General features: G+C 44.7%; 1 protein-coding gene across 1 annotated transcript; it reads right to left on the bottom strand.

The window, feature by feature from the left end:
- Window positions 1-10,938: 10,938 nt before the first annotated feature.
- LOC129147562 (zinc finger protein OZF-like) lies at window positions 10,939-14,049 on the bottom strand. The gene is made up of 2 exons (XM_054710104.1): window positions 13,929-14,049; window positions 10,939-12,089 (listed from the first exon to the last, which is right to left on the bottom strand). The coding sequence occupies exons 1-2, from the start codon at window positions 14,047-14,049 to the stop codon at window positions 10,939-10,941; spliced, it is 1,272 nt and encodes a 423-aa protein (XP_054566079.1).
- Window positions 14,050-14,060: the final 11 nt, after the last annotated feature.

Below are 14,060 nucleotides of genomic sequence, written 5' to 3'. Positions count from 1 at the left end.
GTGAACTCTGTGGTGTTTAATGAGGGAAGACCTTTGATTGACAGACTTCCCACAGTCAGCACATGGATAGGACTTTTCTCCAGTGTGAACTCTCCTATGTCTATTGTGGTTAAAGGTACATCTGAAAGCGTTCTCACATGTATTATATTCACATTTCACTTCTCCAGAGCTGAAGTCCTGATGTTGAACAAGGTTCTGGTTGGGGCTGTCAGCTTTGTCACATTCATCCCATTGGTGATTCCTTTTTCTATTGAGAAATTCCTCTGAAATCTCACTGCCACTGTGTGGCTCCTCAGTGTTGAGGGGGACCTGGTGCTGGAGAAACCCTGACATGGCTGGGAAGTGTCCCCCAACCTCCCTACTGGTGGAACACAGCTCTGATAAGTAGAAGATGAACCTGGTCACAAACGAGGCCCTGTCCACAATTCCTTTCCAGAGGTTCTCTCCATTGGCTTCCCCCTGTTGCTGATGAGGGTTTGCACTGAAACCGAAGTCTCTCACACATGCATTGGAGAAGAAGGCTTTCTGCTCAAAATCTGATGCTTGTGACTCGGTCAGGTGCAAAATCTCTTTGAACACAGAGAAACACCTCCCGCAGAGATGGGTCCTCTGGGTTGCTGGAGTTGTCTTAGAAACACTGACCTGTGATTCTCCTTGTATTGATACACTCTGCTCAGAACACACCTCCTCATCATCCGTTTTATGCCCACAACCTGAAAACAGAAAAATGGTGATGAAATGAATGTCGACTATGGTGACAGGGAGAAGTCTCATTACAAAAGTGTGTCGCACATAACATGTTGGTGCCATGAAATTGTCAGACAGCAAAATATCTGAAGGAGATATTGATAAGATGCTGCTCTGAAGATCAGGGCCTCTGAAGATCACCATACAGGGAAGACCTCAAACAAAATATGAAACAATCATGGCAAGCACCTCATGGAACAGATCCTGGATCATCTGCTCAATAGTTTGCTAATAGTGTACAACAAGGCTTGTCTGATGGTGACATGTGCCAACTGTTCAGAAAGTTGGCTACAACTTATTCCAGCTAAAAGTCAAGAAACGAGAAGCTTGTGTCAGCGTAGAGTGAAACACTTCTGTGAACCTCAAAGCACATATGCCTGCCAATATTTAAAAATACTGCAGCCCTAACCGGTTTGGCTGAGTAGATACAGCATTGGCCTGGGGACTGAAGGGCTCCAGGTAGATTCCGGTCAAGGGCATGTACCTTGGTTGCAGATACATCCTTAGTACAGGGTGTGAAGGAGGCAGCTGATTGATTTTTCTAACTTTTCTATCCTTCTCACTTTCTCTCTGTAAAAAATTCAGTTAAATATTTTTTCAAAAAAAAGAAAGGAAAAAACTGCATATAGAGTAGTTCAGAGGAACAGTTGATGGAAAAGGGAAGACGGTGAAGGTGGCCAGAACCCAGAACCCAGGAAGGCACAGATAAAACGATAAGTCAGGGAAGTGTCAAACATGGGAATGAAAAGATAGAAAAGAGCTGCTGCCAGTGGAACCTCAACCGAAACTTGTTGGACATGAACACATTCCTGGTATGATCTAAACACCATCCTTATGTCATACCTCCCCCAGCTGCAACTCAGGAGGGCCAGGCAACCCTATGTCATCCCGTATGTTCACCTTGTGAAAAAACCGGGTTCTCCTTGCACCTTCCACAGTACAAGCACATAGAACAACAATATTCTGAGTTGTATTGAAACACAACAGAGGTGAGTAGCCAGCACTGACCTGAGTAAGACAGCATGCAGTAGTATTCAGGGAACAGAATATTACAAAAAATGCAAGGAGGTCTTACAACAACCACCCATGGTTCATGCAAGTAAAGACCATCACCTGGCACAGGCAGTCACAAAGAGCCTTTAGCTGGAGGAATGGTGCAGAAGTGGAAGCCATGCATGTGGACATAGACCAGCTTGGACCCATTAAGCTTTTTGCAACAATCATGACTCCCAGACACTTCCTGCACCATTTGAGGCAATGGGTGTGAGGGATATCATGGAGTCCTTTGCTCAGGTCTCTCCAAAACTCAGCACTCGCAGCCACAGTACAATTGACAGGGCAATGGGGAAAACAGGTACAGCCCATGGTCTGGCTGTGAAAGCTACATCCGGAGAAGAAAGGAAGAGAGGACGTCACCTCAGGACACTAGGAGAGATGTGAAGGTCTTACCTACAGATGAGACCAGGGCAAAAGCTTCTACCATCATGTTGCAGTAGAGAAGTCTCTGAGCCTCATCAAGGAGCCGCCACTCCTCCTCAGAGAAGGTGATGGCCACGTCCTCAAAGTTCATCTCCTGTCACAATTGGCACAGTTCAGTCCATCATGAGTACTTCTCCTAGGATTTCATGTTCATAAAATTCCCTAACGTCCACATCCATCTGCTCCCTCACCACCCCACCTCAGAAAAGATACCAGGCCTTGGTCCAATCAAAGTCATTCTCTCCTTCTGTTCCAGTTGATGCTGTGTATTCCCCCACAATTAAGGGCAAATAATCTTGTAGATAATACCTCTGCTCTGGAACTCACATGTAGACCACACCCCTTTTTAATACAGTGGGTGTCATGAACATAGGCAGGGAGAGATGGTGTGTATAAGGAGACTGTGAATGATTTGACACTGTGCTTGACAAGCAATCATCTAGTTGTCTCCCGATTCAGGGTATCACAACATTATGGTATCATTGTTCAAACTTTTGAACCTAATCCCAAGGTGCCGAAGTCATCACTTTGCACTACCTGCTGCACATAATTCTTTGAACCACACTTCTCTCACACAGCTGCATTCCCAAAGGCACAACTTCAAAGGTAACACAAATGTGCCATAATGACCACAATTTATTTCCTAGTCATCTTCTTTTCCAAAATTCTACCCCACCACCTCTGTAATGTAAATCTCTCTTACCCTTCTCCCCTCTCCATGCCAATGGATATTTTCAAGCCCAGAAACATTGATGTATGCTACCTCCTTCCTATTGATCACTGTAACAACCCTCAACAACAAAAGGCAGGTGTGCACATAAATTTCACTGAAGCTCTGGACCAGGAATGTACCACCAAAACATGCCCTCTTTTCAGAAATTAATCTGACATTCCCCATATCATATTATCCAAACATCACCAGAAATGGACTCAAACTCCATTTCCTCTAATGTCAATGTCAGGGATCTTTAACTATGAAGGCACATGACTACTCCAAGGGCACATCACTCTTTCTCTCACAACTCTGTCACAACTGCACTCCCACACCAGTAGCCCCCCATGGTGATCTCCTTGACTTCCTATTCATTACTCAGCATGTGTGGTGTAGTGACTGCTTGGAAAAATCAAACAGGATTAAGTTCTACACCAACTGAGAGTTCACACTCAATGAAGCAGCCTTGAGTTCTGCTATGAAGGCCTCCCTCCCTGATTGAGTTTTCCTTCAACCTCACCTACTGAGAACCACATCAGGTCTCAGATATCCAGAGGCCACCTCCACTGGTGCTGCACCTGATGCCCCTTCACCAGTCACAGCCTTTAGCACTCAAGTCCCATCACCGAAGGCCCTCGACCACATTCCCAGTGAGTCTCACAGATGCCCATTCATGCCCCTAAGCCAGTGGTCAGCAAACTCATTAGTCAACAGCGCAGCAAACCACAGCCCTAGGCAGTTTGCCAACCACTGCCCTAAGCAATTCAACCAGACTGAGGACAACAGCCCAGGATAAGGCTAACCACAATATTCTGGTGTGTGTTTAACAAGTGAATATGCAACAGCTGAAGTCTCTTCTTGTTTGACTCACTCTTTGGTCTCCAATTAAAAAGAAAATGATCCACAACCCCACCCAGGTCCATACATTCCCAACTACATTTTAGAGAAGTATTTATCCTGAACTGCTCCTCAGAGTTCCAGGAGCTCATGAACTGCTCCCTGAAATATCAGGAACCTTAACAGGTAAAATTTAGACGTTTTGGTATCCCCAAATAACATTACAGTTTCTAATATGAATATCTGAAACTCAGCTTATGGTCCTTCCATACTTCCATCTGCCAAATGCAAACCTTCACATCATCCCTGCCCCTACCTCTCTCTCTGCCTCGAAATTAGGTAATCCAGAATGCAACTGCTTGTTTCAGCTCCACAACCACCATCATGGGCCAGTAACAGAAAAGTGATCAAGACTATCACAGCGGCTTCCATCTTAGTCTTTCTACCGCCTCCATCCCATCTATAGGTCATCATGCTGCAGCCACAGGGAGTCTAATGAGACCTGGATCAGGTCCCATCGGACTCCATTGCTCCAAATCTCCCAACACCTGTAGATCAGTTTTCCAAATTGTCACAAAGTTGCTCAAGGCCTGACTCCTGTCCCATTGTTACCATTTCCTAATTAAAAGAAAAAAAGGGATATGATAGGGTTTCTGAATGAGCTCCATCTTCACTCAGAGCCTTTGCACACATAGGAACCTATGCCTGGAAAATCCTCTCACATTCCATTCCACTGGATTCCAACAACAGGGACCATTCATAGGACCCTAGACCTGGACTTAGAATTCTGGGCTTGGTGTCTCATCAAGGTCCCCAGGTCCCAGGGCTGGAAGAGTGGCTGTACGATACGAGGACCCCACTACGTCAGAGGCCACAAGTGTGAGAGGCCCTGAAATCAGCTCTATAACCCAGTCCCCTAAGCGGCTCTACACCTGCAGGAACCTGTGGGAACTAAAAGCGTGTTGAGAGCCTGGCACCCACCGCCAGGACCCAGGAGCTCAGGCTGCTCGGTTACCTTGCCCAGCTCCGGGGCCGGGTGATGCCTGCATCCTTCAGGCTCAGGCCTCAGTGCAGACCCTACAAGATACCTTATCATATACAGGATTTCTCCTTCCTGCCCCTCACTGCTATCCTCTCTCTTCTAGTATGTTCTTCCTCTGAGAAGTTTTGAGAAAAGGTTAGAGCCCTAACTCACACTTTGTCCCTCTTTGGTTCACAGCCATTGATGGCTGCAGCTTCCTGAAAATGAACTAAAACTCCTCACACAAAACTTTGCTTCATTTTCTTTGTTGCCTTTAGACATAAAACAGACTGGGTTTCGCCAATCCTCCCTCCTCAGTAACACCACCAAGGCGTCACACGGTGGCTTCTCAGCCTGTCACCCTCTCCCACCCAGTCACACCATGTAGCACCCCAAGCAACTCACTGTTCTGGCAGCGCTGAGATGTGGGCTGCAGGACGGGACAGGCACCCACACTCGAGCCTGGAGGGTGAATGAGGGGAGGCCGGGTGGACTCTGGAAGCAGAAAGTAGTTTTGGAGGCATGGAGGACTCAATCGCAGCCTTTGTGACTCAACCTGCCTCAGACACACAACTGCACTGCAGGGACACTGCCTCTGATGCCTCGTGACCCAGCACTGGAGCCTCAGATTCTGTGAACACACTGCAAAGGTCAAATTCACCACCAGGAGAAAGATGCTGGAAGTCAAGCTCCAACCATTGAGCACAGGGATAATGTGCCTCTCCTGGGCTTTCATTGGATAAACCCAGCCTTCCTTAGCGCATGGCCCTTTGGGTAATGTAGCAATCTAGCCTCACATGGGGCACTAGGATCCCAGTCACTCACTGCCCATTGCGAATATTGTTCTGGGGCGTCCAAGTGGCACTGCGAACTGACAACTTTAGGTTTTAGGATCTGTCACAGGTTCCTGGGGAGTGTTGTCTATAAAACAATTCTTGTTTGGAAACATTATTTCAGATTCCAGAACACTTAGAATGCTCCCTCGGGTGACAAGTGTTATTTCTATTATTCCTGAAGACTACAAATCTAACTGGATAAATATATGTAAAGGGATATTAATTGACTTTTACACAGAGAAGAAGGAGAGAATGGCTGCCTCCTACATGACCCCTGATGGGATGCAGCCCATAACCACCTGGATTTCTAATTTGGATGCAGGTGCCCTCAAATAAGAACTGAACCAGCAATCTTTCTGCGCTTGGGACTAAGCTCAACAAACGGAGCCAGTTCAGCCTGGATTTTTTTTTAACATCAAAATATGACATTATTAAGAGAAAAAGGAGGCTATGAGAAAATATACACGATCCTATCCTATTTGTTTAAAATGAAAATTTGAAAAAATACCTAGGTCAATGCAATGACAGTTCCCACACTGTCTATATGTCTGTGGTCAGTACACATTGTGACCTAAAGGAGCTAACAGTTACTGAACGTTTACTGGAGGGGCCAGGCCCTGGATTCAATGCTTTACCTGCATTATTATTTCATTTAATCCTCTTTTCAACCTGAGATGGTTTAACCATCTATTTTATGGGGAGGAAATCCAGGCTCAGAGACTCAATATACAGTAAATTGAGTCATTGTAGTTAATAAAGGCAGGGCTGGAAGTCAAACCCATGTGTCTCTAACAGAGCTCTGGCTTCTAATGTTCGGCTCTGCTGCCTCCTAGAGCATAGAATAGGGGATGGGTTACCATTAGGACCAGCTGGATGTTATAATGGGTAACAATCAGCACAAAAGCTTTAGTGGCTTACAGTAAAGAAGGAATCTTTCTTGTTCATAGCACATGAACACCCTGGTTCTCCTGGAATCAGGATAAAGGAGCAGCCCACATGTAGGTTCCTGCTGGGTATTCTCAGAGATGGACAGAGAGGGCGGCCATCTCACTGGTCCCAGACTCTTCTGTTGGAGGTGACAGGCTTGACTCCAAACTCATTTCATTGGTCAAAGCATATCACTGGCTGCAGCCAACATCAGGGTCAGTAGCAGAACCTGACCTACTTGATGGGCCCCAGTAAGGCGACCCCATGGTGCCAGCCTCCTTTGGGGCTGCTCAGGGACAACGGAGAGGAGTGGGGACTGGTAGGAAATGAGAGTGGAAGTCAGTCAGGGTGGTTTGCTTCCTCCTCATCCACCGAGACGTTGTCCCCCAGCTGCCCCAAACCCAAGATTCATCCGAGTGAGCTTCAGAAAAAGGAGTTTGGTCAGATGTCATTGGCAGAAAACTCAGAACCCACTGCTGAGGGTTAATCTGGGTAAATCCCTGCTGCCTGGGTGCCCCTCTGTGGTGGCGTGAAGACCACATGTTAAGAGAGTTGACTGCGAAGGTTACTGGACCCCAAGCATTCCAGCCTCCATGTTCTCTTATAGTCACAGCTGTCACTACCCTGCCTCCAAGCCTCTTCGTCATTTGCAGTGCCCAGGTGAGTGCGCCATCAGGTGGGGCTGATTGGAAAAACGCTGACATTAACTTCCATGGTGATCCTGTGGTTTCCGTTCATCCCGTGCAGGAACCTGAGCTAAATGTGGTCCCTTCATGTTTTCCCATCCCCACTGCAGAGAGCACTGAGCCTGTTCTGTCTCCTGCCCCAGTGTTACCAGGTGACCATGCACACTCAGCAGATGACCAGACATTGGAGGTCTGGGAGTGATGCTCAGAGCAGCCCAGGCACCTTCCTCTATTAGGTGTGAGCCGAGATTTCCCATGGGAAGGGGTGACCTGCTCTCCAGGGATTAGGAACCCAAAGGACCCCCAGCCCTCTTCAGGGGCTTCCAGTTCCTTATTTGTGAATGGGACTCAGGAGCCTAGGAACGTTCCCTTTAGCTCTCCCTTATATGCACCCACCCATTTATTCATTTCCAGGAAACCAGGATCCGCCCCTCCTCCTCGAAGGTCTAGATCCTGCCAGAACAGCACCTCCACACTCGATAAGTCCTTTCTGACATCAGAGTCTTCCCCAAGTGCCCACATTTCCCCAGCCTAAGGTTCCATGAACTGACCCTTCACTTCATCCATCCCTGAGGCCTGAGACGAGACCCCCAGGGGGACAACAAAGGCTGGATGAGCTGGACAGAAGGGGCTCAGCCTGGAGGTCAGGGAAGAACATATTTACCTTCCCTGAAATCAATAAAAATATCTTTTGAATATATGATTTATATGAGTTGTACTTAAATGAAACTTTAAAAAAGGTTTAAAAATTGAGGGGTTCCAAATGTTTTACTGTGTTATTATGGAAGCTCTGGAGCATGTTTGTTGCAACTGCATCAGTATGTTGGAAATAAAATACAAGGATGAGCTACTGAAATATCTTATCATGTGCATATTCACTGCTATCTCTCTTTGGCAGTTTAAAGCTGATCATGGTGAGAGTATTTATGCAAGGGAATTGACAGATACCACAAACCTACACTTCACTTAATGTATTAATAAATGCTTAGACTTAAGAGTGGCTCTGAACTTTCACAATGCAGATTATATTTTAAGTATATGGTATAATATTGCCTCAGTTGTACATAGCATTAAAAATGAATAAAACAATTTCCCTTCAGGATTCAAACCCAATGGTTCCATATGGCAAAGGAGTCACTTGAGTCACTGAGGAATGAGGGATATTTAAGCAGATTTCTTAAATGCTGCACAGTCCTCCTTAGGTTAAAATAATAAATTTATTAAAACAATTTGAAAAAGATTCTCAGCAGACATATTCACAAAACGGATAAATACAGTGCAAAGAATGTATTAAAAATGTTCACCATAAAGTATTCCTTGGTAGATGGAATAAAAACAAGAACAAGATAATATTATCTGCATTTCTGGGGTTAATATTCTAAATGATTAACCATTGTATGTCCTTACAGAGTAGCAGAAAATTTGGGATTTTTATTTACTGTGGGTTAGTGGTAAGCCAAAGGGAATGACCATTTTGACTCACAGTTCTGCATATCTTAAATGTAAAACATTCACCTACACAACAGTGTGTTAAGTAAAACATATGTCTATACAGAGAATTGAATGCAAATATTCCCAGAAGAGTTATGGATAATACCCTAAACTTGGAAATAACAAAAAACATAGATCAATTAATAAACTGCTTATTCACAGAATACCGTACCACTCAGAAATAAAAAAAATAACTCTTCACACAAGCATTTGTATTAAATCTCAAAATGACTGTATGGCATGGAGGAAACCGGTATTTGTAACAAAACAAACAAACAAAACTAGATTTCAAATAGTTCAAAATTATGAACAGCATGAACTATTCTATTGTAATGACTGGAAAATTCCTGAGTACATGGAGGGCGAAGAAAGGCTGAACGAGATTTTAAGTGGGCCGTAGGAAAATAGAGGGTGTGGCAAAAGAAGGTATGGAGTTGTTGGTATGGAAAATAATACATTAATTAATAATAAATAGGAATAAACTCTGCCCCGGATAGTGTCCTCAGTTGGTTGGGTGTGATCCCATTTACTGACAGGTCTCTGGTTTGATTCCCGGTCAGTGAACATCCCCAAATGGATTTCCGTTTTGGCGTGCGGGAGGCAGCAGATCTGTGTTTATATCTCCCTTCGAGCCTCTTACTCTTCCTCTCCCCCCAAAAAAGAATAAAATTATTTTCTAAATATCTTTTCAAAAAGAATAATCTCTGTATTTTCCAAACATACAACTGTAAGCACGTTATTGCCCCACCCTGTGTGTGAGTTACAGGTGGTTTGTGTCACATGTGACAGTTTCAGCTTTATCTCTAGGTCAGAGCTCACCAAATAGCACAGTGTCAGCAAATGTTGTCACGTTGGAAGACTATTGCCATTGGAACCAACAGGAATGCTGGCTGGTTACAAAAGACACATCCCGGGACTGATTACAGCATTCTCCTTCCTCTAGCTCTGAGGTCTTGCCGGTTGAGCAACAGCCTTGAGATGAACACCCTAAGGGGCCAGGGCAACTCAAAAATCGGTGAGATTATTTTCTCTGCTAGTGACGCCAGCTACAGGAAATAGTGATGGAGGTCCTCAGAAAGTTCTCACAGATCATATAAGCCACAGGACACGAAATGTTTGGATTTCTGTCCAGAAGAGGCACTTCCTATCTGTTTTAACAGCAGTGTCTGCCTTGACTATGAAAACACTGTTTATGTCCCAAACTAATTCCACCTCAGAGTCTTACAACAAATGACACCAGCCTATGAAACCTCATACATCATGACACATGGCCTCTTTAGAGTGTTTGGAGTGTAGATCCACAAAACATTACTGACAGTTATGTAATACATAGTGCGAACAGAGAATGTAATTCATATTGTTCACAGGAGCACAATAAAGGCCACCTGTTCAGGGTGACCATTGACCTCTACAATAAGAGGCACCAGACAGCACATTAGAACCACAAAGCCATGCACACTTTCTCTCAAGGCCTTGGTCCGCAATGCAAAATCAGCCAATATTGAACAAAGAGTGATTTTCTGGCATCAAGTTGTGCCTTCCAAAGCACAGTAAGTTTGAGATCACACCATAGTGTTCACCTGTCCATGCTGAAAGAACAAAACTTTCCTTTCAATCATGGCAGGGAGAGAATAAAACCAACAAAATGAAAGGTACTCAAGAAAAAACTACCTTACATAAAGATCATAAACCAGAGCAGAGGACAGCAAGAGGTTTGCAGGCTGATGAATTGGAACATGAAACACTTCATCACAGCCTATGTGAGACCCACAATGTCCCTGAAAGAGGTAGCACTTCCTGGTGGAGGAAGTGGGCTCTGGACAAAACCTTGCCCAGGTCAAGTCTCTGGTCAGAAATAAAGGAATGAAGATTCATCCAGGAGCTCAGAATATTCATAATTTTTTCAAACACAACCCCAGAGTAAGCAGGGGTTTTGACTGATGCAAACTCTTAAGGTGAGGCAGGAGGTAGGAGTGAAATATCTTCACACAAATTCTTCCAATGACATAAACCCCGTTGTAGTCCTGAGTAGATTAGCAAGTGGGATCCAGTTTTTGAAAGTGTCACTTATACCTGAAACTTAGGAGTCATCTAGCAGAGTGTATGTTCTGAAAAACGGGTTTGCATTCAGGTAAATGGGGGTAAACGCTTCTCCTCTGTTGTTGTTATTCTCAGTGAGAAAGTAAAACATACCCTGCACAATTAAAGCTTTTCTCCAGTGTGTTCTCTCAAGTGTTGAACAAGGAAATATTTGTAGCAAAAAGATGTCCTGCATTCAATACACTCATAAGGCCCTTTTCCAGTGTGAACTCTGAGGTGTCGAATGAGAGTAGAGCTTGTGCTGAAGGACTTCCCACCTTCACTACACTCATACAGTTTCTCTCCAGTGTGAACTCTCTGGTGGATGAGGAGGTGATGGTTTTGCCTAAAAGATTTCCCACATTCACTACATTTGTAAGGTTTTTCTCCAGTGTGAACTCTGTGGTGGATAAGGAGATAACTCTTCTGTTTAAAAGATTTCCCACATTCACTACACGTATATGGTTTTTCTCCAGTGTGGACTCTGTGGTGTTTAGTGAGGTGAGAACTTTGATGAAAGGACTTCCCACATTCACTGCACTCATAAGGTTTTTCTCCAGTGTGAATTCTGTAGTGTTTAATGAGGCTAGATTTGTCACTGAAGCACTTTCCACAGTCACTACACTGATATGGTTTTTCTCCAGTGTGAACTCTCTGGTGGATGAGGAGGTGATGGTTTTGCCTAAAAGATTTCCCACATTCACTACACTTATATGGTTTTTCTCCAGTGTGAACTCTGTGGTGGATAAGGATATGACTCTTCTGCTTAAAAGATTTCCCACATTCGCTACACTTATATGGTTTTTCTCCAGTGTGAACTCTGTGGTGGATAAGGCGATAACTCTTCTGCTTAAAAGATTTCCCACATTCGCTACACTTATATGGTTTTTCTCCAGTGTGAACTCTGTGGTGGTTAGTGAGGGAAGACCTTTGATTGAATAGCTTCCCACAGTCAGTACACCAATAGGACTTTTCTCCAGTGTGAACTCTCCTAGGTCTATTGAGGTTAAAGGTATATCTGAAAACTTTCTCACATGTATTATGCTCATACTTCACTTCTCCAAAGCTGACGCCCTGATGTTGAACAAGGTTCTGGTTGTGGCTGGCAGCTTTGTCACATTCATCCCATTGCTGATGCCTTTTTCTATTGAGAAATTCCTCTGAAATCTCACTGCCACTGTGTGGCTCCTCAGTGTTGAGAGGGGCCTGGTGCTGGAGAAGCTCTGAGATGGCTGGGAAGTCTCCCCCAACCTCCCTACTGGTTGAACGCAGCCCTGACAAGGAGAAGCTGTACTTTGTCACAAATGAGGCCCTGTCCACAGCTCCTTTCCAGGGCTTCTCTCCACTGGCTTCCCTCTGTTGATGGGGAGGGTTTGCACCAAAACAGAAGTCTCTCACACATGCATTAGTGAAGAAGGCTTTCTGCTCAAAGTCTGCTGCTTGTGACTCAGTCAGGTGCAGAATATCTTTGAACACAGAGAAACACCTCCCGCAGAGATGGGTCCTCTGGGTTGCTGGAGCTTTCTTAGAAGCACTGACCTGTGACTCCCCTTGTACAGATACACTCTGCTCAGAACAGGCCTCCGCATCATCCGTTTTATGCCCACAACCTGAAAACACAAAAATGGTGATGAAAAGAATGTCGACTGTGGTGACAGGGAGAAGTCCCATTACAAAAGTGTGTCACACATAACATGTTGGTTCCATGCAATTGCCTTTCAGTAAAATATCTGAAGGAAATATTGATAAGATGCTGCTGTGAATATCTGGGCCTCTGAAGATCACCATACAGGGAAGACCTCAAACAAAATATGAAACAACCATGGCAAGCACCACATGGAACAGAAGCTGGATCATCTGCTCATGTGTCTGCTAACAGTGTTCAACAGGGCTTGTCTGCTGGTGACATGGGCCAGCTGTGCAGAAGGTTGGCTACATCTTATTCCACGTAAAATTCAAGAAAGAAGAAGCTTGTGTCAGGATCTAGTGAAACACTTCTGTGCACCTCATAACACATATTCATGTCAATATTTAAAAATACTGCAGCCCTAACTGGTTTGGCTCAGTGGATACAGCATTGGCCTGCAGACTGAAGGGCTCCAAGTTCGATTTCAGTCAAGGGCATATATCTTGGTTGTTAGCACATCCCCAGTAGGGGGTGTGCAGGAAATAGCTGATTAATGTTTCTAACTTTCTATCCCTCTCCCTTTCTCTCTGTAAAAATCAAAAAAATAATATATTTAAAAATAGAAAATACTGCAGATAGAACAGTTCAGAGGAACAGGTGATGGTAATGGGGCAAAATGGTGAAGATAGCCAGAAACCAGGAAGGCAAAGATTAAAAGATAAGTCAGGGAAGTGTCAATCATAGGAATGAAAAGGTAGAAATGAGCTGAAGCCAGTGGCACCTCAACCTAAACTTGTTGGATATGAGCACTTTCTTGGTATGATCCAAACACCACCCTTATGTCACACCTCCCCCCAGTTGCAACTCCAGAGGGCCAGGCAACCCTTTAGATCATCTGCATATTCACCCTGTGAAAAAAACAGGGTTCTTCTTGAACCTTCTACTGTATAAGCACATAGAACACAAATATTCTGAATTTCATTGGAAGACAACAGAGGTGAGTAGACAGCACTGACCCCGAGCTAGACAGCATGCAGTAGTATTCAGGGACAGAATATTACAAACAATGGAAGGAGGTCTTTCAAGAACCGCCCATGGTTCATGCAAGTAAAGACCACCACCTGGCACAGGCAGTCACAAAGAGCCTTTAGCTGGAGGAATGGTGCAGAAGTGGAAGCCATGGATGTGGAAATAGACACCCTCCCAGAGAGAAAGAAAGTGCAAGCTGGTCCTATTAGGATGTTTGCAACAATCATGACTCCCAGACACTTCCTGCCCTATCAGAGGCTATGAGTGTGAGGGATATCATGGAGTCCTTTGCTCAGGTCTCTCCAAATTACTCAGCACTCGCAGCCACAGCACATTTAACAAGACAATGGAGAAAACAAGTACAGCCCATGGTCTGTCTGGCTGTGGGAGCTACATCTGAGAAGAAAGGAAGAGAGGACGTCACCTCAGGACACTAGGAGAGATGTGAAGGTCTTACCTACAGATGAGACCAGGGCAAAAACTTCTACCATCATCTTGCAGTACAGAAGCCTCTGAGCCTCATCAAGGATCTCCCACTCCTCCTCAGAGAAGGCGATGGCCACGTCCTCAAAGTTCATCTCCTGTCACA

Source organism: Eptesicus fuscus, chromosome 21, assembly GCF_027574615.1.
Source record: "Eptesicus fuscus isolate TK198812 chromosome 21, DD_ASM_mEF_20220401, whole genome shotgun sequence".
NCBI lineage: Eukaryota > Metazoa > Chordata > Mammalia > Chiroptera > Vespertilionidae > Eptesicus > Eptesicus fuscus.
This window is presented reverse-complemented; position numbering and strand designations above follow the sequence as displayed.